This window comes from Pygoscelis adeliae, unplaced genomic scaffold (genome assembly GCF_000699105.1).
Source record: "Pygoscelis adeliae isolate BGI_AS28 unplaced genomic scaffold, ASM69910v1 Scaffold311, whole genome shotgun sequence".
Lineage (NCBI taxonomy): Eukaryota > Metazoa > Chordata > Aves > Sphenisciformes > Spheniscidae > Pygoscelis > Pygoscelis adeliae.
In genome coordinates, this window is record NW_008824118.1 from 887,618 (window position 1) to 908,040 (window position 20,423).

The window sequence follows — 20,423 nt, forward strand, 5'->3', positions numbered from 1 at the left end:
GGGTGGGGGGGGTGTCCCTTTGAATTGGACGCTCAAAACTGTCACAGCTGAAATGCAGCCTTGGCCTTTTGGGTGAGGAATCATCAAATCAAAAAAATCCACATGACCATATGTAACCAACAAAAGCTGTTGTGACATTTTTTCGTTCATGTCCCATGATGCTAGTGTCCTGTCAGTCACCCTGAACCTGTGGAGCCAGATTGAGTGGCACCAGGGTGCAGACAAAGGCAGCAGTGAGTAGTGAGGAAATGAAAGTACACTTGAAGCAGTCACTCTGGATGCATGTACTGAATCCCCAGGCTTTAGCTGTTCTCACAGCTGTCTTCCATCATATCAATGTGTCATGTGTTTTCAGGGCAGCTAAAAATAGAGGCTCCTTGTGTATGTGACACATAGTAGCTGTTCAGCATGAAGAATTTTTGTCCAGATGTTGGCACATCTAAAGCATGCACACATAATGAACACAAAGGGTCAGGTTTGCCTCCCAGTGTAAGGCCAGAGACTCTAGGTGTGCTTTCCTTGGGTGAATTTGGACTGAATTGTTCCAGCACACCCTCGCTTTCTGCATTGTTGCTGGCTGTGCCAGCTGCCCTAGACTTTGATTGTCTGCATTTTATTTAACCAAAGGTGACAAAACCAATACACAGTGAGCAAAACTGGCAGATGGTCTTTGACTGACTCTGTTACTGTGTCTGAAAACAGGGCAGTTGGGCTACAGCATCTAAAGTTGTTTGAGATGCAGCTGATGAGCAGTTACAAATAGGTGTCTCAGCAGTTCTGCTTGCCCTTATTAGTGCATGTTGCTGTTCTGGGCAGCATAGCAAGAACATGCAAGTTAATGTCACCTGATATTTCAGTAGCAGTCAAGAAATCAGATCAAATGCTAGAAAAGATCTAAAAAGGGGTAGGGAACCAGCTGTGAGATGATACCATGCCACTGTATAAAACCATGGATTGCTCTCCTATCAGGATATATATCGGATATTTATTCTGATATATGTATCACAACACAGATCGAGGCCCTTCCTCTCCAAAAAGGAATAGCAGAACTGGAAAAAGTTTAGGGAAGAGCAATTAGGACATTTAGAAGTGGAACGACATTCACACAAGAAACAAGGGAGTAGGCTGGGACTCGTCAGCTTGGAAAAGAGATTACTTGGGGATATGACAGTGGTCTATAGAGTTGAGTGGCCCAGAAAAGAGAGAGGGATTGAATGTTCACTGTCTCTTCCAGTGCAAAAAACATGGCACCAAATGGAGCTAACCATAGCTAAGTTAAGGAGAGGAGGTTCTTTCAAGTGATATGTTGGATGTTAAATACTTGTGGATGTTTAAAACGCTAGTTTACCATGGAAGAAATTAATTGAAGGTTAGGAAATAGAAGTTCCCTGAGCTGAAAATAAATGGAAACTGGAAGGTTACTTGGGGGAAGTATCCTACATTCTTGCCCTTGCCTTATTTTTTCCTAACATCCAGTTACTGATAAACAGACTTCTAGTCTCTATGGACACACCTCTGCTGATGTTCTTACATCTCCAGACAGGGAGTCTGAGAGCAATACTGGAGTGTAGCGTGAAACCAGTGCTCATGGAGGTGCATTGCTTTCTCCGTTGTGGTGAGCTTGGCCGTGCCTCTGAGTATGGCAACATTAATGCAATGAGTGTCTCAGGCTGAGCGCCTGGTGCTTTTGTTCATGACATATTGCAGATAGATGCTTATGCCAGATGAATGAGTCTGGAGGTACCAGTCATCCTGGCCAGTTGTGTGTTGTCACCTTGAGCCTGGTGTCAGTCTGGCTGGGCAGGAGAAGGCTGGCTGCGTGCATAGCTCATGCTGTGATCAGGCTTCAGGCTGCAGCTGGACTTGTTTTCAAGGGTTTTCTGGGAATGCTGTTGACAGTGGGGCTGGGAGGTGCTGGGGCAGGGACAAGTGATACCGATCTAGGAGGTCAAACCGGCTGCCTGGTGTAAATTAGTGGAGGCTTGCAGACCTTGATGGAATTGTGCCAGGTGACACTGCTGGGGCCTGCAGCTCATCCAGCCTGTGTCCCGTGAGCTGCACTCACTTTGTGTTACTCCTTACTCACTCTTCTGACTCGATGCACCACCACCACCCCCCATCTGGTGTGAGGGGCCTCCACTGGAGTGTGCACTGTTGTGCAGCCGGGAGGAGAAGTGGCTTCCGTGTGAGAGGGTAGGGAGGGCAGGAACCACCCACAGCACTGGAGGAGAAAACTTAAGAGTAAAGAGCTTGGTAAGGGCATATTCCTTGTGCATGCACAGAAGAGACTTCCCTCTACATTCTCCCACTGTGGTGGGGGAAAATGTGCTTTCCCTGGTCTTTACTGTTGATGTTGCATTCACGGGGATTCTCATCTGTTCGAACACAGATGTGTGATTTGAAGGAGAGTGGCAAGATCTTCTCCTTTCACTAATCCTGTTACTATCCCTGCTTCCACTCTCTTCTCCCACCTCCCCCTCCAGTTGCTAAGCATGAAGAGCTGGAGTGACATGAGGCAAGAGGTGATGTTCCTGACCAACGTGAATGCCTCAAACTCCTCTACGCAGATCTACCAGGCTGTGTCACGCATTGTGTGTGGCCATCCCGAAGGTGGAGGACTCAAAATTAAATCCCTCAACTGGTATGAGGATAACAATTACAAAGCGTTGTTTGGAGGCAACAGCACTGAAGACGATGTAACTAACTTCTATGATAACTCCACAAGTAAGTGTAACCCTGGCATGGCCTAAGGTCCCACCTACTTCATGGTTGTCATTGCTAGTGTTTCCCAAACTTCCACAGATGAAAGCAGGTGGTCCTCAGGGACCGCATACCTTCTGCTGTTTCAGAAAGGCATGTGCATGCTGTCTCTTGCACATGCCCTTAAAGCCAGTGAGGATATCAACGTGCAAGGGATTCCCAAGGGCCTTGTGTAGAGTCCACAGAAGGCTGTGCAGTGGACCTCTTTCGGGGGAGAGAGAGAATAGTCATGTGCAACCTTTTGGAAATGTGGCCTTTTCTGGACAAATTTTGCTCGTGCCATGCAGTGGGGTTGTGGGAGCGGTGCAGAATTAGCAGCGTTGCTCTTAATGCTGGAGGCTACCTGGGTGCTCCATGTTTGCCGGGCAGACCATGGAGGCTTGGACTGAAAGGGGCTTTTTGTGGAGCTTTGCAGTAGAGGAGGGTTTTTGTTGTCTCACAAATGCTGTGCTGTCAGCTGTGACTGTCCTTAAAGCCCACACAAGTGGGGCATGTGCCTTCTGCAGTTGTCACCGTGCTGTTCAGCCTCTCACCCTTGACCTCTCCTCCTCAGCACCCTACTGCAATGAGCTGATGAAGAACCTGGAATCCAGCCCGCTTTCCAGGATTATCTGGAGGGCTTTAAAACCCTTGCTGATTGGGAAGATCTTGTACACTCCAGACACACCAGCCATAAGGAAGGTCATGACTGAGGTAATTCTAGCCCTATCCTCTGATATGTAGAATGAGTTATGTCCTCTGGCTGTGCAGCTTAGCTGCTCTGTGTTAAATTGGGCCCAAACACAAGCCTAAAAGGATTGCCTGCAAAGCACAGCCTCCCTAGTCTCTCACTCCCCATGCAGTAGCTGTTGAAGGCTCAAGGAGAAAAGGCCAGGCTAAACTCTTTTTCTAGACTTGGCTGGAAGCTTTTCTTTTTGATTATGCACAGGTTTTACGTCTCTGATGTGGGATATGGGAGTGGGGAAGACCTTGATAAGCCTTCAGGGTCCTTCCTCTCCTCCACTGCAGGCTGGGCAGCGGATCCTTAATTATTTCCAATTGTGTTTTACCTAATGTGCTCTCTAATTCCCCAAGCTCCCTCAGCAAGACTATTCTAGCACATGGGGAGAGGCTGCCTCTGTGTGCCCTTCACCTCCAAGGCAATCATTCTTCACCAAGCCTTGAAAGGCAGTGCTCAGCCACAGGCATCCACACTCCTTGTTGTTTTCCTTCCAAGTGCACTTCATTTTCCCTTCTCTGGTCCTTGCAGAACCTGAGCTGCTGTTTGAATATAAGCAATGCTCGGTACTTCAATTGACAGGTCAATGCACCCTCTCAGCATGTAGTGGATCTCTGCCAGCTTTTGGAAATAACCTTCCTCTCCCCTTTGCCAACAGGTGAACAGGACGTTCCAGGACCTGGGTGTGTTTCGTGACCTCGGGGGGATGTGGGAGGAGATAAGCCCGAAGATTTGGATGTTTATGGAAAGTAGTCAGGAAATGGATCTCATTCGGGTCAGTATGCTGTCCTTGCCAGAACCACCACTGTCATCTTCTGCAATAAGTGATGAAATAATTATTTTAGATGGTGCTTCCGTGCTGAGCTGGGCAGATAATTAGTATGGATGGGACCCCTTCTTGAAACATGTACCAATCTTGCATTATGCTTGACACTCTGTCCTTCATATAACAACCTGCTGCAAACGGGAGCAGTGCGTGTTTTAACACCTGTTTCTAATCTGCCTCTGTGGGGAAATGGGCCGTTTCTTCCCCAGTGTTACCCTAATGCGGTATGAATATCTGGCTTGGGGTATTTTTGTAAACTGGGGACCTGTGGGGGTACGTTCCACTCCCTGTGCTGTGCACTTCTCCACAGCAGTGCTCTCATGATAGCAGCAAAGCGAGCAGTCATATACCTAGATCAGATCCTGGAAGGTGCCAGGTGGCCTTGGGCCCCATTGGGTACAGTAGAAATTGAATGGTTATCATGCTAGGGCTGAACCTAAGATGCCTGGCAGTAATCTGGCACAAATCTTATAAAAACTTAATTTGGAGATGCATGGTACGCTTAATTTATTAATACTTGGGTGCTCATGGGAGAAGAGCAAACATCACCCTACGGCTGATTGCTTCATAATGTGCCATGCATACCAGACCATCAAGAAGGGGCTGGGAGTCTTGTTCAGATTTGACACGCTTTCTCCTAGCCTGTTGGCTCCCTGAAGCGTTGTCTAAATGGCTTCCCTCAGGTGCAACTCTGAGGGGTGGATCTTTGCACCCCGTGCTGATGTCTTTGGAAGCACAGTGATGTAAAACTGGGATCGCGCAACACAGAAACAGTTGTAGAGTAGCTTTTCCTGCTGCCTCTGCAAGGCAGCTGGTTGGATGTCATAGTGCAGCTGTTACACAGAGACTTCCCCAGGTCTTTTAAACCTTGAAGTTCTTTCCTTGTTTACCCAAATGTAATGCTGTGCTGAATAGTCTGATGTGCTGTGTTGCGCTTCCCCATCAACATGACATACTAGAGTATGAGGGGGTACTAGGGTCGGAGACATAATTTTCATCACTTCTGTGCCTCTGTTGGCTTTATGAAAGTTAATTCTGTAGATGTTGGCATCAGGGAGGTGAGAACTGGGGGCCACCAACTGTAAATTGAACCGTTTGCTGCAGAGAGTACAGACAGAAAGTCAAGGTTTGGATGTTAGTTTGCAGTTGTGTCCTTTGAAAAGTGAATGTTGCTGCTTTTTTTTTTTTAAATGAGCCTGTGGCTTTTCTGGTTTTGTATTTTATGCTTCCTGTTAGTCCTGCTGGTTCTGGTAGTTAATTCTTGATATTCCCAGCAGTCTGGTCTCCTCTGTATTGGTGCAGTAGCAGGGGCTCATTTATTGTCACCTGTTGCAGTTCACACAAGCAGGAGTACTTCACGGTCAATGCCTGGGCAGTTCTTGGGCAGCATCTCATTCAGGTTAGAGGTGCAGCACGGATCACTTGTAACTGAATAGGCTGAAACATAGAGTTGCCTGTTTGTGGCTGCTTTCAAGGGGGAGGTCAGTCCTTTGCTGTTTGTTAGCCACTGAGGCTGCCATGCTGATGGGTGACTGGTTATCACCTCCCAACTTTCTGGGTTGTGCAATCTGCTCGGCATATTGTTTCCTGCAGAAGGAGAGGAAAGTGCTTTGCTTGCACATCTCTGGCACTTCCGTCTTGATGCTAATGCAGCTGCTGACTTCAGGGAGGACAATATGTGCCCCTGCAGTTAAGGAGCTTTAATGTTGCCACTGAATGTGATGAGGCTGAGCCCCTTGCCTGCAGGCATGGTGCCCTTCCTTCTGGGGAGGGTGACGTGAGCCAACCTTGGGAGACCAAATGTGAAGAGAGCTCAGTGCAGTCAATCCCTATTTGCTCGGATTTCCCTTTGCCAGCTTGGCCTGTTCTGTTTTCCCAGTTTGTGATGCTGTTTTTGTAACTGTGTGACTCATTACTTTCTGGTTTGCTGCTAAGAGAGAGCATGGGGAAGCTCCTCACCTCTCCTTCATTCTTTGTTCTGGCAGGAAATCCATTTCCTGTTTTTATTGGTTAGGATTTTTACAGTTTTCTCTCTTGTCCAGGGCTTTTTTTCTCTCTCCTACTTCAGTTCACGTCTGTTCTTTACAATTGATGTTCCCCTCCTGCCTGCCCTTATATTGTCTGCCCAAAGGTCTGGGTTCTGCTTCAATGCCAGGTGCTTCTGCCTGGACTGTGCTTATGTGGGGTGTTGTGCATACATATAGTGGGGCGATAGCCAGTCCTCAGAAAGCTAGTAGTTACGAGGTGAAAAAAGCACTGTCCCAGATAGAACAGAGAGGCAGGACATCATGGCTGTACAGGGCTGCTTCAGCCAGCCCTGATGGCGCAATAGCAAAATAGTAAGAAAAGCCACCCAGCCTCTGGTGCTGGTATTTCTGCAGCACTGTGACAGTTCAGCCTCCAGCCATGCCACAGCCCCTCTCCATCCTAGACAGGAGCAGAGATTTGTTTGGGAGAAGTGAGCAGAGCTCGTCAGCCGAATGCTGTTCTCCTGAACACACATCTCCCTCTTCCCTGTTTTGCTGGTGCAAGACCTGGTTTGCATGTGCGGGGTGCAGAGCTGTGCATGGCTCTCTGCTGCCCTCTCCTTGGGAAACGGGTGGCAGGACATGGAGGCAGCCAGCCAGCCTGCAAAGCACACCCCATGGTGTAGTTTATATGGGGGGAGGCACAGCCTTTGCAATGGCAGGGTAAGAGGAAGGACCTCACCATGCTGATCTCAGTATGGCAGAGGACCTCTCCCTGCACCTTTTTAAAAGGTGTTTTCCCTGGTAGCACTAGTTTTCATGATGAGAGAGGAGATCTAATGTTAATTCTCCACAACTGTTTCTCCTTTGAAAACAAAATCTGCAGACGCTGCTGAAAGGCAAAGCTCTCTGGGACCTGCACTTGCCAGCTTCCAACTGGACAGTGGAGGACGTTGCCCGTTTCCTGTCAAATCGTCCGGAGGACTTTGAGACAACAAATGGTTCGGTATATACCTGGGTGGACGCCTTCAATGAGACAGACCGGGCTATCCAGACCATATCCCGCTTCATGGAGGTGAGATCTTGCTAGTGTGGGCAAGGAGCTGGGGGAGGGCAGCAGCTTGGTCTCCACTCACACGGTGGGGTGTTCTGGAAGGGGAAGACAGATGTTCCTCAGTCCATTTTCTGTAAACAGCCAGGCTTTGGTAGGGCTGAGTGCACAGCATGTTCGAAAATATCATTTCTTCAGGTGCCTAAATATAGGTGTGCGAACCTAACCGTAGGCCTTGTTCTTGAAGCTCTCGCTTTGGCCATTGCATGTGGTTTCCCACCGTGTTGTTACTGCACGACTGGGAGCTGCTGCTTGCTTCAGCAGTGTAACAGCTCATATTTTGATCTGGGGTTTTAGCTGGAGACTGCAGTGAAGCTAGCAGCTGCTTTAAGCTGAGGAAGACATAGAGAATAATGAAACTTGTTCTACTTGGTCATCTTGGTAGATGGGTGCAAACAGAAACAGATCTTGGTCTGTCAGAGACCTGGTCCAAAGCCTTCAGGTCTCTCTGCTGATTTTTAGAGGCTTTGAATCAGACCTAGTTTTTTGGTAAGAGAGCAAATAACACTATCTACGGAAATTGATGCTTGGATGGTGTCCTATAGCTAGTATTACAATGCTACCTAACCTCTTGTCCAGAAAATACTTTCGCTGGGGTATTTCTCAGTGATATATGTTTGACTAGCAGGTGACCATCAAGCAGGAAAAAATGACCTCTCTAGCAGCTCGCTAGGCTACCCTGAGACATTGCAAAGTAGTCCAGTGCTGCAGCCTTTTCTTGGGCATGGCATTACCATTGCAGAGTTCTCCTTTTTTCTCCCTCCCAAACGTAAACAAAGTACATTCTGGTTTGGTAACTTAACCTATAAATGCTTCCAAATCTGTCCCTGTCTAGTGTGTCAACTTGGACAAACTAGAGCCTGTGGCCACAGAAGTCCGACTTATAAACAAGTCGTTGGAGCTTCTGGATGAAAGGAGGTTTTGGGCTGGCATAGTCTTCACTGAAATAGCTCCTAACAGCATAGAGCTCCCTCAACATGTGAAATACAAGATACGCATGGACATTGATAATGTGGAAAGGACCAACAAGATCAAGGACGGGTGAGTCCTGGCATGCTGCCTTATGAACAATTTCTTATGGGGGATGTGGTGATGAGGATTTCTAACGGAAAGGTTTTGTTCCCTCGGTACAGGTACTGGGATCCTGGTCCCCGTGCTGATCCCTTTGAGGACATGCGCTATGTTTGGGGAGGCTTTGCCTACCTGCAGGATGTGGTGGAGCAGGCCATCATCAGGGTGCAGACAGGCACGGAGAAGAAGACAGGAGTTTATGTGCAGCAGATGCCCTATCCGTGTTACGTGGATGACATGTATGTATGCAGGCTGTTTCGAAAGCTCCCAGGAGGCTTGTGGCTCGGGAGGCATGGGCTTTTAACACTCCTCAGGCATGGTTTATGTCCCCGCTATCAGTGTGGGAGCAATCTCCTTAGTGTTCCTAATCCCTGGAATTAGGACACCTGCATGGAGAATTTAAAATATGTAATGACTTGCAGAGTCCTTCCCAGGAGGAGGACTGTCTGTACAGGACTTTCACATACAGAGTGTATTCTTGAGGTGTGCCCATATCGCCAAACCCGATACAGGCAAAAACAGCACTGGGAAAAAAGCAGAGACCTAGGCACAGGAGAGTGGAAAGAGAACAGTTGAGAGCAGTCCCCAGGAAAGGCAGGTCTCTGCACCTGCTCTTCCACTGGGTGACAGTTGCAACTCCGGCTCCCACTCTGGTCTGGTGATGTGCTCTAAACCCATCAGCCTCACCTCGTGGTGAGACACTGATCCTGTGTCATGCTCTGCACATGGGCTGCTTTGTGCAGTGAAGCCTTAGCCGTCACCATGCTCTGCTAGCCCTTGAGTGGTACCTGAAGTTGCACTGATGTTTCTCACTCTGTTCTCCTGGCTCCTTTCCTTCCTTCTCTCAGATTTCTGCGGGTCATGAGCCGCTCCATGCCTCTCTTCATGACTCTAGCCTGGATCTACTCAGTGGCTGTGATAATTAAGGGCATTGTGTATGAGAAGGAAGCCCGGCTGAAGGAGACGATGAGGATTATGGGACTTGACAACGGCATCCTCTGGCTAAGCTGGTTCATTAGCAGCCTCATCCCTCTCCTGATGAGTGCAGGCCTGCTGGTGCTAATCCTTAAGGTGAGTTGACTGGCTTGGTCTGTGGCAGCAGAATCTAGAGCCTTGAGAGCCTGCTAAGCAGTGGTCTGCACTGGCACACTGGGGAGGAGTTAATGAGTGTGGGCTGACCAGCAACTTTTTGGGAACAGGGTTTTGGAACAAAACAGGCTGAGTGGCTGAAAGCAGTGGGAGGGGCTGTAGTAGATTCAGTGCTCTTGAAAAGGTGCCTCTGATACTGCACCACTTCTGGGAGGGCTGTTGTGCAAATTGCAGCAATTTGCTTCCCTGAGCAGCAGCTCTGCAGACCTACTTGTACTACAGCTGCCTTGGGGAACCCTTTCAAATCCTGATGCATCTGTTGTTTTCCTGCCAGATGGGGAATCTGCTGCCTTACAGCGACCCTAGTGTGGTGTTTGTTTTCCTCTCAATCTTCGGTGTTGTGACCATCCTCCAGTGCTTCCTCATCAGCACCGTGTTCTCCAGGGCCAACCTGGCAGCTGCCTGTGGGGGCATTGTCTATTTCACGCTGTACCTGCCTTATGTGCTGTGTGTTGCCTGGCAGGACTATGTCAGCTTCTCACTCAAGATCTTTGCGGTGAGTCTTGAGGAAACTGTCCTGGGTACTGGGCCTCCACCAGTGCCAGCTGCTGGCACTTAGCAGCTCTCTAGCTGGACACTGATAACAAGGCAGGGAGGTGGCAATGGGAGGATAATTTTCCAGTGTAAGAGGCTATCAGGGCTGGGCTTGGTGGAGATGTTGACTGAACCTGCTAGGAGCTGCTGGGAGGGTTTTGTTGGCTTTGGTAGTAGAAGTAATTCAGCCAGGCTAAGCTGCCTTGATTTCTGTACGCTGTGATGCTGTACCACCAGATATGCAGACTGAAAGAACCAGCTGCTTTTCCTCTGCACAGCATTTCATACCTGTCTGGAGAGGGTGGCTGTTAGTGATCTCTTCCCTCACATAAAGTCCAAAGGGCAAGGGAAAGAAAATAGGGAACCAAACCATTTTGGGTGGTGGTCCAGCAGAGACTTCAGGCCTTGCTTGCTTGTTGGAACCAAGACTGAGTCTGCCACTCCCTCTCTGCAAATAGGTCATGCTCCTTGGACCTTTGACTTCTCCTATAAGGTTTCTGGACCATGTCCTTTAGCGTTGTGCTAGAGCTGAGCTGCCCAGTTGGAGAGTAGTTGTGAAAAACTGAATGCGTGTTCATGCCTCCCATTTGCAGAGCCTGCTGTCTCCAGTAGCCTTTGGCTTTGGTTGTGAGTACTTTGCACTGTTTGAGGAGCAGGGAGTTGGTGTTCAGTGGGACAACTTCTTTGAGAGCCCATTGGAAGAAGATGGCTTTAGCATCACCACATCTGCCGTCATGATGTTGTTCGACACCTTCCTATATGGAGTCATGACCTGGTACATTGAGTCCGTCTTCCCAGGTGAGGTCTGCTTCTGAGGGAGGATCATGTCTTCACGCTTTTAAATGGATCCTTTCACGTTTGCCAAGGTGCAAACTGGGCCCATTTTTAAGCAGAGCTGCAGAAAGGTCGTGGAGGAAAACCACAGACCAGCATGACAGTAAGGTGGTGGCTGCTGATAGCAGTGACTGTTGCCCAGCACAGAGGCTGTGCCCCGTTGTGGTGATGGCTGAGCTAGTCCCAGAAGCTTTGCTGCACTTCAGCTGTTCCCTTCTCTGAACTGCTAAGTCCACAGACCCTGCTGCAGGGGAGGAGTTGAGAGTATCAGCACCACATGTGGCTGCTTAGCACCTTCCAGCACAGGGCTTTTAACCCTCAAGTGAAGTTTGGGGAAAGAGATGTGTCTTACTCCCGAAGTCTGGCAGTGTCTTCATCATGAAAGATCTCTTCTTAGTCCTGCCTAACGTAGAGGCTTACTGGGGGTGGAGTAGTTCCCTTCTTGTCCTGAAAGCTGATACAAGAAATGGGACAGATGCAGTCAGGCTCATGTAGTGCTTTTCTCTTTAGGCCAGTACGGGATTCCCAGGCCCTGGTACTTTCCTTTCACAAAGTCCTATTGGTTTGGCGAGGAACCACAGGACAGGCAGCACCCTCATCCTGACCAGAAGGGGCCTTCGGAAGGTAAGTATTGGACACAGAGCCTTTCTGCAGTGAAGTGTTATGGTCTGCCTATTTGAAAGGAGAGTCTAAGAACAGCAGGATTGGCATGGCTAAGGTGAAATTGGTCATCCCTTTGTTATCACAGTTTGGGTATGCTGATCAAGTGGGTGTATCCAGATAAACCCAAGGCACTTTGCCCTCTTGAGTACAGGTGATACTCCAGCCTCATGGAGTTGAGAATTTCTCCCATTTTTGCCAACCCTGGTGACACTGGAGATCTCTAACTCCCAGATGAGCCCAATAGAGAGATAAGAGCTGAAGGACAACTTCTGTGGAAGGTTTCTGTCCCTGAGGAAGAAATGTGGTCTGTTCTTCATATAGCTTATTTCTCCTTGGATCTCCACAGACTTGGGGGAATGTGATGTTTTTTAGAACTCCCACACAGTTGCTGTTAAAACCTGTCATATCTCTCTCTACTTTGCTCTGTTTTCTTCCAGTCTGCAAGGAGGAAGAGCCTATGCATCTGAGCCTTGGTGTTTCCATCCAGAACCTGGTCAAGGTTTATCGTGATGGCAAGAAAGTTGCTGTAGATGGTCTCACACTGAACTTCTATGAGGGACAAATCACCTCCTTTCTGGGACATAATGGAGCAGGGAAAACGACTACCATGTAAGAACAAGACAATGCTTTAAGACAGTGGGAGAAGTGACTCTGAATACTGTGGTTCCTGTCAGTATGGTAGAGGTAGCTGTACAACTGCAGTGTGCAAGCGGGTGCAGACTAGGTGCTCCATTGATATCAGTGGAGCTGATTTACCCTAGTTGTGCAGCTGCCTCAGAAGATGTACAGATACAGGGGATTGAAACTGGAGGTAGTTCAGGCTGAGGCTGTGCTGAATGAATCTGCTGGCAGCATTTTTTAGTAACGCCATTTGTGATTCTGACTTACCAATGTAAGGAAACAAGTTGGGACTGAAAGGACAAGAAGCTTTTAGAGGAAAAAATATTTCCTTCAAGCAGAGTCATGTGGGTATGCTTTGATCACTGTTAAAACCATTGGAGCTGACTTTTTTTTTTATTGATTAGTGAGATGTTTCTCAGACTACTTTCCTGATGTGGGAGTTCCCCAGGGCTTCCACCCACTCTTCATTCATCCATTCTGGCATGTGCAGCAGCTATTTCCTAGTGGTGGAACTTGCTTATGTGTTGTGTTTGTCCTTCAGGTCCATCTTGACTGGGTTGTTCCCCCCAACCTCGGGTACAGCCTTCATCCTGGGCAAAGATATCCGCTCTGAGCTCAGTACCATCAGGCAGAACCTGGGTGTCTGTCCGCAACACAATGTGCTGTTTGACTTGTGAGTAGCATCTGTGAGACACAGAGCTGGTGTTATCCAAAACACGTTTGTGTTCTTCAGGAGACAGTAGTGTGCTTTCAGCTCGGACAGTCCTATCTTTACCTGTGTGCATGGTGTGAAACAGCGGGGTGGTGTGAGATTGGTACAAGGACATTATGTTTATTAGCGTGTTTGTATGTGCCTGTGAATTATCAGCAAGAGCCTACGCTTTCATCTTTCGCCTCTCTTTAAAGAAATCTACTCTGTTAAACTTAACTAGGCCAAATGTTTCCCCAGTGCCTAGTGATTGGGGATGTTTGGGGTACTCTGTCAAGCAACCTTAAAGGAGGATTATTTACATTGGTGCTGAATAGCCACACCCTGAAATCAGGCCCAAGCTGAGCACACCCAGTCTGTAGCTCCTTCCTGAAACCTTGGCCTTAAAAGATGTTTTCCCAAGCAAACAAACATGCTTGCTATAATGCTAATGCAGGGGATGAATCCCAGCATGGTGCTCTCAGCTGTGCCCTGAGCCTGTTCCTGTTCCCTAGGCTGACTGTGGAGGAGCACATCTGGTTCTATGCTCGGCTCAAAGGGCTGCCGGAAAAGAAGGTGAAAGAGGAGATGGAGCAGATGGCAATGGATGTCGGTTTGCCTCACAAACTGAAAGCTAAGACAAGCAAACTCTCTGGTAGGTTCAGCTGCTTTTACATTTCTCAGCTGCTTCCTCAGCCCCAGAAAAACTCTCTTGAGTTTCACAGAGGCTGCATCATGGACCTTGGTTGGATCCTCCAATTAAATATAGACTACCACACAATTAAGCACTTAAGGAAATCAGTTATTTATTAAGTACCTAATCAGTGTATCTTAGTAAACTTAACAATCTTACACTATCTTATACTATCTAATGGCCATAACAAGTCACTCACTTTCTCTGAGTATTTTGTACTTGTTTCCCTCACAACATAGTCCAGCTATGTGTGATATGTATTCTCCAAATGCTTACTAATATGTTTGGGTTTTATGGGTTTAGGTGAGAGTGGCTCAGACCGTAATCTCCAAGTCCCTTGCTGTTTGTGAACTGTACGTGCATTTCTTATGCTGACTTCTGCTTCTTCAGTTGGCATCCTGGCATGTCCTTCCCCTTTGTTCAGGAACAACAGGATTCCTGTATCAGTCTGTACCAGATAGTTGAGGGACCGAGACTCGTTTGTTTCTGATTCGACTATCAGCACAGACTGCGCGCATTTGACCTTGGGAAGGGAGAGCAGATGGCCACAGGTTGGCTTTAGTATGGAAGAGTGTAACATAATTCCTTCCTGCTGCCTCTGGCACAATTCCACAGGAGGGGTGTCTCCTGGGGACCTATTTCTGCAGCTCAAGCTCTGGAGACCAGTGCTCCAGATCCTCAAATATGGTTAGGCCTCCAAGCTGGCGACTTGCTACTGCCGATGCTGCAATAGTATGATTCACTTATGGAAGGGCTTGCAAGGTGTGGTTTCCTTGCAGTAGGAGGAGAGTTTGACTCCACTGAAGGAAGACGATCCAGATGAATTATCCCCTGTTCCAAAGGTGATGGGACACTGAAGGTCTGAAACAGTAGCAGTGCTTGGTCTTTGCAGTATGCAATTCTGCTTTCTCTTGGAGATCTTGTTATCCACTGTGTTGCACCTATTGCTGTTCCCCTCATCTCTGCCTCAGCCTGAACACCTCTTTCTTCTTGTGCCTGTCAGGTGGCATGCAGAGGAAGCTCTCGGTTGCCTTAGCCTTTGTTGGTGGCTCCAAGGTTGTCATTCTGGATGAGCCTACAGCTGGGGTGGATCCTTATTCTCGCAGAGGGATATGGGAATTGCTCCTGAAGTATCGGCAAGGTATGTGGTCGTCTTCTCTACTCCCAATGAACCTGTCATAGAAAGCAAAAGAAAACTAATCTGATTCATGAGTGTTCCCAAAATAACAATGTGTCTTTGCAAATCTATTGTTGCCTGTGTTGAGGAAAGAACAAAGAGCATGCAGGACAAGGATGTTATCTCTCATCTGTCCTCCTTTCTCATCCTGTTCATGTCAGAGCTCATGAACAAAGTTCCTCACTGGGTTGTGAGGGCAGTTAAAAGTCAGAAGTTCACCCTTGGTGTGCAGCGTTGTCCTGTTCTGCTCTGTGCAACCAACCTTGCTGACGTGAAATTAACCTGCCTTTGCTGAGCATGACAACGGCCTACAGAGAGTGGGGAGAATAAACCCATGACAGCAGTTGTGAACCTCTTCCATACTGCTAGCCTCGTTCAAAGGAGCCTGGACTTGCGGCATACAACTTCATGGCAAGTTGTGGTGGCTTTGGCTTGGGAACATGGGTATGGTTGACTTACCAGCAGTGTCTTCCCTTGCTTTCTTCCAGGCCGCACTATCATTCTCTCCACGCATCACATGGATGAGGCAGACATTCTGGGGGACCGGATTGCCATCATTTCTCATGGCAAGCTCTGCTGTGTTGGTTCTTCTCTCTTCCTGAAGAACCAGCTGGGAACAGGCTATTATTTGACCCTGGTCAAGAAGGATGTGGATTCCTCTCTGAGCTCCTGCCGAAACAGCAGCAGCACAGTGTCCTATCTGAAAAAGGTACAGGTGACCCTTCCTGCTTATATTCATTCTTCCTTCATGAAATCTTAGGCTTATGGGAAGCAGCAGCTAAGATTTTACATGGTAGAATGTCTGAAAGAGAAATCCCTTACTCTTTAAAAGAAGTGTTACTTGCTTTTTATAGGTACTATGCCAGATCATGTCTGGTTAAATGTTGCATGGGACGTAAATCTCCATTATAGTTTCTTTCAATGCCAGTGGTCCAAAGATTGGAGAGATACAGAATAGATGAAGTGCACACTTTTGTAACACTCACTTCTGTAACTGTCACCTCTTACTTGTATTTCAGCCTTTTGCAGTGGTATATCACCATTACTTTCTGACTCCTCTGTGGAGTATCCAGCATGTTGCAGCATCTGGTTGGAGTTACCTAGAGTGTAAGGGGACTGGTGGGCCCCTTTTCGATTAAACAGCAGGAAATAATGGTTGTCTTCTCTTCTGTGACCAGGATGACAGTGTCTCCCAGAGCAGCTCTGATGCTGGCCTTGGCAGTGACCATGAAAGTGACACACTGACAATAGGTGAGGCTTGGAAAAGAATGTAAGATTCAGTCCCAGTGCTGACATTGCTCTATTTTTGACCTTGGACAACTGCCTTAACCTTGTGCCCCTATGTAGTTACAGTCTTGGGACAATTATTAAATTCACAGAGATGGTATTTTTAAATCCGTAAATATTGGAACATTTTTCTTTATTGAGCCATTTTGGGTTCAAGCTGTCCTGAGATTTAATAACCAAAGATTATATAGTTGCTAGGCCTGTTAGCAATATGTAACGTTTGCTGGTGAACTGTACATCAGTGACTTGCAGGGCTGCCAGTAGCATGTAGAAACTGTCCCAAATACTGCAAATAAAAAGAATAGCTAGGCTTGGGTCCAGGCTTTCATCCAAGCTTGTATTAAATGTAAAAGGAAACCAGATTTTCCATGGAAATGAGCTGCTTTCCAGAGATGTCACTTTTTCCCTCCTTTCCTTCGGCAAGGTTTTTCAGACTGAGCTCTTCTTTCCACATAATGAGCGCTAACAAGATGAACACCATCTCTACCTTTTGGTTCTTCTAGATGTCTCTGCAATTTCAAATCTCATTACAAAACATGTTCCTGAGGCCAGGCTGGTGGAGGACATCGGCCATGAATTAACCTATGTCTTGCCGTACAAGGCTGCTAAAGAGGGAGCTTTTGTGGAGCTGTTCCATGAAATTGATGACCGTCTCTCTGATCTTGGCATTTCCAGCTACGGGATCTCTGAAACCACCCTGGAGGAGGTGAGTGAGCTGAAGATTCTCTTTTGACTTAAACTAGGCAAAATAAATCATGGCCGAAATAAGAACAAGATGGAGTCTTGTCTCTTCCTGTAAACATTTATTGTGGAACTGGCAGCTTTGCATTCCTCTCCAAAACTGATTGTCTTCTGCCCTGTTTAAGTGTGTGCTCATAGAAGCGTGCATTAAAAACTGAAATTTAGTACAGGCAAGCATAGACAGGTCCTCTGTACTCAGTTACACTTCGCTGAGATGTCATGTGAAGGTTGGCCCCCAATTTGGCTTCTAATGACTATGTAAACACCTTTGAGGTATTTTTAGGGATGCTTTGTGCTGCATTTAACTGAAAACATACATTTCAGTACTGGAGACCGTACTTTACAGAAGCCACTTAGATGTATGCCCTTGTCAGGGATGTTTTTAGGGTTTGTTCCTTGTGGCTGTTTTCCAACTGACAAATCTCCCTTTCTTTTATCATAGAAGCATCATGCATTTTATCCCCTGTTTATGTGAAATGTCTCTTTTTTTTTTTTTTTAAATAATGACAAGAGAAACTGAAACTGTGGTGGTGTCACTTATTGAGGTTGCCATCTAGGTCCTCCCACAGCTCTGAAGGAGTTGGCTGCTACCTGCAATTCAAAAATGTTTTTTTTCTGGTTTAGGGAGAGTCCATGGGACAAGCTCCACAAAGGTGCCTATTCAAGCATGAACAGGAGTGTGAGCACTATCAGACTAGGAGGAAGATGGGACTCCCCAAACTTAGTAACTAGGTCTTAGTATCTGAGACATAGGAAAGAGGTTGTGTTTGAGATGCACTGAGAACTGACATTGGAAGGGGGGGAACAGTTGGTATGTGGTTACAGGCTGGCTCCTGGAAGCTGGAGAGAAGCCACAAAGTCCATGTCTCCATCACGCAGGGGATAAACCCTATATCCTCTGTTTTCATGCTGCATCTATCAGTCTTGTGCTCTCTCATGGCATCTCCTGAAGCAGTCCCTGCGTTATCGCTCCCCTTCTAATTTTCACTGACACTTATCATTGCTTTTCAGATCTTCCTGAAAGTGGCTGATGATAGTGGTGTGGATGCAGAAACCTCAGGTGGGTGTAGTTGTCTCCTACAGTGTTGAAGGGGGCATCAGCGGGAGGTAGCCTTTGTTATGGTACTTGTGCTGTTTAAGCACAAGGCTGACCAAGCCTAGATATTTCAGGAGTAAAATCTCGGTGCAGGACTTAGCTCCCTGGGGAATAAAGGGTCTAGTGGGTATCTCAAATGAGGAGCGTTCCTGGTCTCACCAGTCTTGGGCAGGTGGATGACCTTTGTGTATGGCAGCATGTCCAGCTATACAGTGACACAGGCCAAGGTATGATAGGCCCTGTTTCTGACTGAACTGGAACTCTGCTATGATAAGATTTTTAATGACCTAAAATAGCTGTTCTTAGTATACTTAATGCATGCTTTTATATACTGTTAACTTCTATTGACTCTGTGGTAGCATGTTTATTTTGTAATAATGGAGAGTTTCTAGTGTTTGAGTGTATTGTGAATTACTTGACTGACACTATTGTCTACTCTCAGGAACAGGAAAAACTCTTGACAGGGTCAGACCACAGTAGGGACCAAATGACTTTCTGAGAGCAGCTCACTACACTAAGTGCTTGTGCCAGCATTTCCTGATAAACTAGTGCTAGTAAATTGCGCTGGGAATCATATGCATATTAAGTGAGAACTTTCTTACAGTGAGAGCAGCCTGCAGTTTCCATGGCTAAATGAAAAAAAAGCATCCAGTACACTGGAAGAAGCTTCTAGGACAGTACACAAAAAATGGTGCATAAAACATGTGACCCTTGCAGAGTGACTGTCTTGGTTTTACTTTTACCTGCACTGGAGTCACTCCAGATAAGCTCCTCAGTTTGCAAGTAGAATGTAAAATGAAGATGATATTACTTTGTAATTGGATAATTGGAGATAATTGGAGATTAACTGAAGCAGTTCAGCTAATTAACTGCATTATTTTCAGATGGGACATTGCCAGCCAGAAGGAACAGGCGCGTGTTTGGAGACAGACAGAGCTGCCTTCGTCCATTTACAGAAGATGATGCATTTGATCCTAATGATTCAGACATGGATCCAGGTATTGCTGGGGCTCAAACCTGTTTTCTTGTGGAAACTCTTTTGTGTTATAAATACTGCAGATTGTAAGGCTGAGACTGCCAAAAGAGCAGTGGTTTATTTGCCTTTAGGAATAGTGGGCAGTGCACTATCCACAGCCTGCTCAATCCTCCCATCAAGGCTCAGAGAGATAAGGGTGAAAATGCATTCATACGAATTTCTGTTGCTATCTCTACTCACTGCTCTCTCTTTTTTTTTTTTTTTTTTGGATGAGTGAGAGTAGCTGCTCTAGCTGTCACCCTGTGTCTCAGGGTGAACTTCAGCATAGAAGTGCCCAGAGAACATCTCCGTGTGCTTTTGAATGAGGGTCATTTCTTCTTGCTAACAGAATCCAGAGAGACAGACCTTCTCAGTGGCATGGATGGGAAAGGATCCTACCAGATGAAGGGCTGGAAGCTCACCCAGCAGCAGTTCACAGCTCTGTTGTGGAAGAGGCTGCTTATTGCCAAGAGAAGCCGGAAGGGCTTCTTTGCTCAGGTGAGAGCACCCAACATGTGCAGGGTCCCTCAGCAGGGACAGCTCTGGACCATGTAGTATTTGGAGTTGAAGGTGGGCAGAAAACCTCAAGGGAATACGGATAACCAAAACTGGTCTTCACTGCACATCTGAGCAAAAGGGGGCCCGTGCAAGTGAAAGGAGTTAGTGATAACCACATGGTTACAGTATTCTTGCACAGCAAGGATGCAGCTGAGGTTCAAATCCAAATTTGGCCTTGAGAGCAGCATTTGGAGGCTGAATCCTCTGCATCCCAAGTGGGTGCCCTGATTGAATGCCAGGATAGGTCTTGTATTGGTGTCTAGCAATACCTTGGTGTAAATAGCAGAGAATTTCCTGGGAAACTTTGAAAAAGTTTTGATCCATTAAGTGACTCACATGTAGCTTCTGATGCCTCTGGGAACATTTGGTTTAAAAAGGGCGTGCTCTTTCCTTGCAATTTCAGGTTGTGCTGCCAGCTGTCTTTGTGTGTATTGCTCTCATGTTCAGCCTGATTGTTCCTCCCTTTGGGAAGTATCCCAGCCTGGAATTACAGCCCTGGATGTATGATGAGCAGTACACTTTTATTAGGTATGTTTCTTGTGGCCTAGAAATGGTGCTAAATCCTACATTTGTGGTGTTCTCTGTAAATGTGAGTTACTGAGTTCCTTACCAGGTTGTTTAAATTTGTTTAGCTCAGAAGCACATTTTGATAGAGTTCTGGTATTTTCTTTAGACCTTTAAATGCCAACTCTTAACTACTGGCAAGGCCATATCCATTTCTGAATGATGCTATGACTCTAGTAATACTATGCACAAAGACCAGGAGTGTGTGTGCTCCTAGGCCAAGCATTCTTCAAAGGGAAATCTCCACCCATATCCTTTTCCTGAGCTCTTTCACTGTGCTCTCAGCCTTGTTCTGCTACTGCTTTTACTGTGTGCCTGTTATCCCACTGATCTGATAGTGTTTCTCTGC

At 46.9% G+C, this 20,423-nt stretch overlaps 1 protein-coding gene across 1 annotated transcript in view; it reads left to right on the plus strand.

Moving 5' to 3' along the window:
• The window catches only part of ABCA1 (ATP-binding cassette, sub-family A (ABC1), member 1), a 79,458-nt gene that overhangs the window by 41,615 nt on the left and 17,420 nt on the right, over positions 1 to 20,423 (plus strand). Inside the window, exons 10-30 of the mRNA XM_009334320.1 lie at positions 2,484 to 2,724; positions 3,314 to 3,453; positions 4,137 to 4,253; positions 7,158 to 7,346; positions 8,218 to 8,423; positions 8,516 to 8,692; positions 9,302 to 9,524; positions 9,877 to 10,098; positions 10,730 to 10,934; positions 11,481 to 11,594; positions 12,071 to 12,242; positions 12,796 to 12,927; positions 13,458 to 13,597; positions 14,640 to 14,777; positions 15,302 to 15,522; positions 15,992 to 16,064; positions 16,604 to 16,806; positions 17,853 to 17,901; positions 18,822 to 18,935; positions 19,302 to 19,450; positions 19,914 to 20,052. Of these exons, the coding sequence (XP_009332595.1) occupies positions 2,484 to 2,724; positions 3,314 to 3,453; positions 4,137 to 4,253; positions 7,158 to 7,346; positions 8,218 to 8,423; positions 8,516 to 8,692; positions 9,302 to 9,524; positions 9,877 to 10,098; positions 10,730 to 10,934; positions 11,481 to 11,594; positions 12,071 to 12,242; positions 12,796 to 12,927; positions 13,458 to 13,597; positions 14,640 to 14,777; positions 15,302 to 15,522; positions 15,992 to 16,064; positions 16,604 to 16,806; positions 17,853 to 17,901; positions 18,822 to 18,935; positions 19,302 to 19,450; positions 19,914 to 20,052 (3,364 nt within the window). The remainder of the gene's footprint in view (positions 1 to 2,483; positions 2,725 to 3,313; positions 3,454 to 4,136; positions 4,254 to 7,157; positions 7,347 to 8,217; positions 8,424 to 8,515; positions 8,693 to 9,301; positions 9,525 to 9,876; positions 10,099 to 10,729; positions 10,935 to 11,480; positions 11,595 to 12,070; positions 12,243 to 12,795; positions 12,928 to 13,457; positions 13,598 to 14,639; positions 14,778 to 15,301; positions 15,523 to 15,991; positions 16,065 to 16,603; positions 16,807 to 17,852; positions 17,902 to 18,821; positions 18,936 to 19,301; positions 19,451 to 19,913; positions 20,053 to 20,423) is intronic.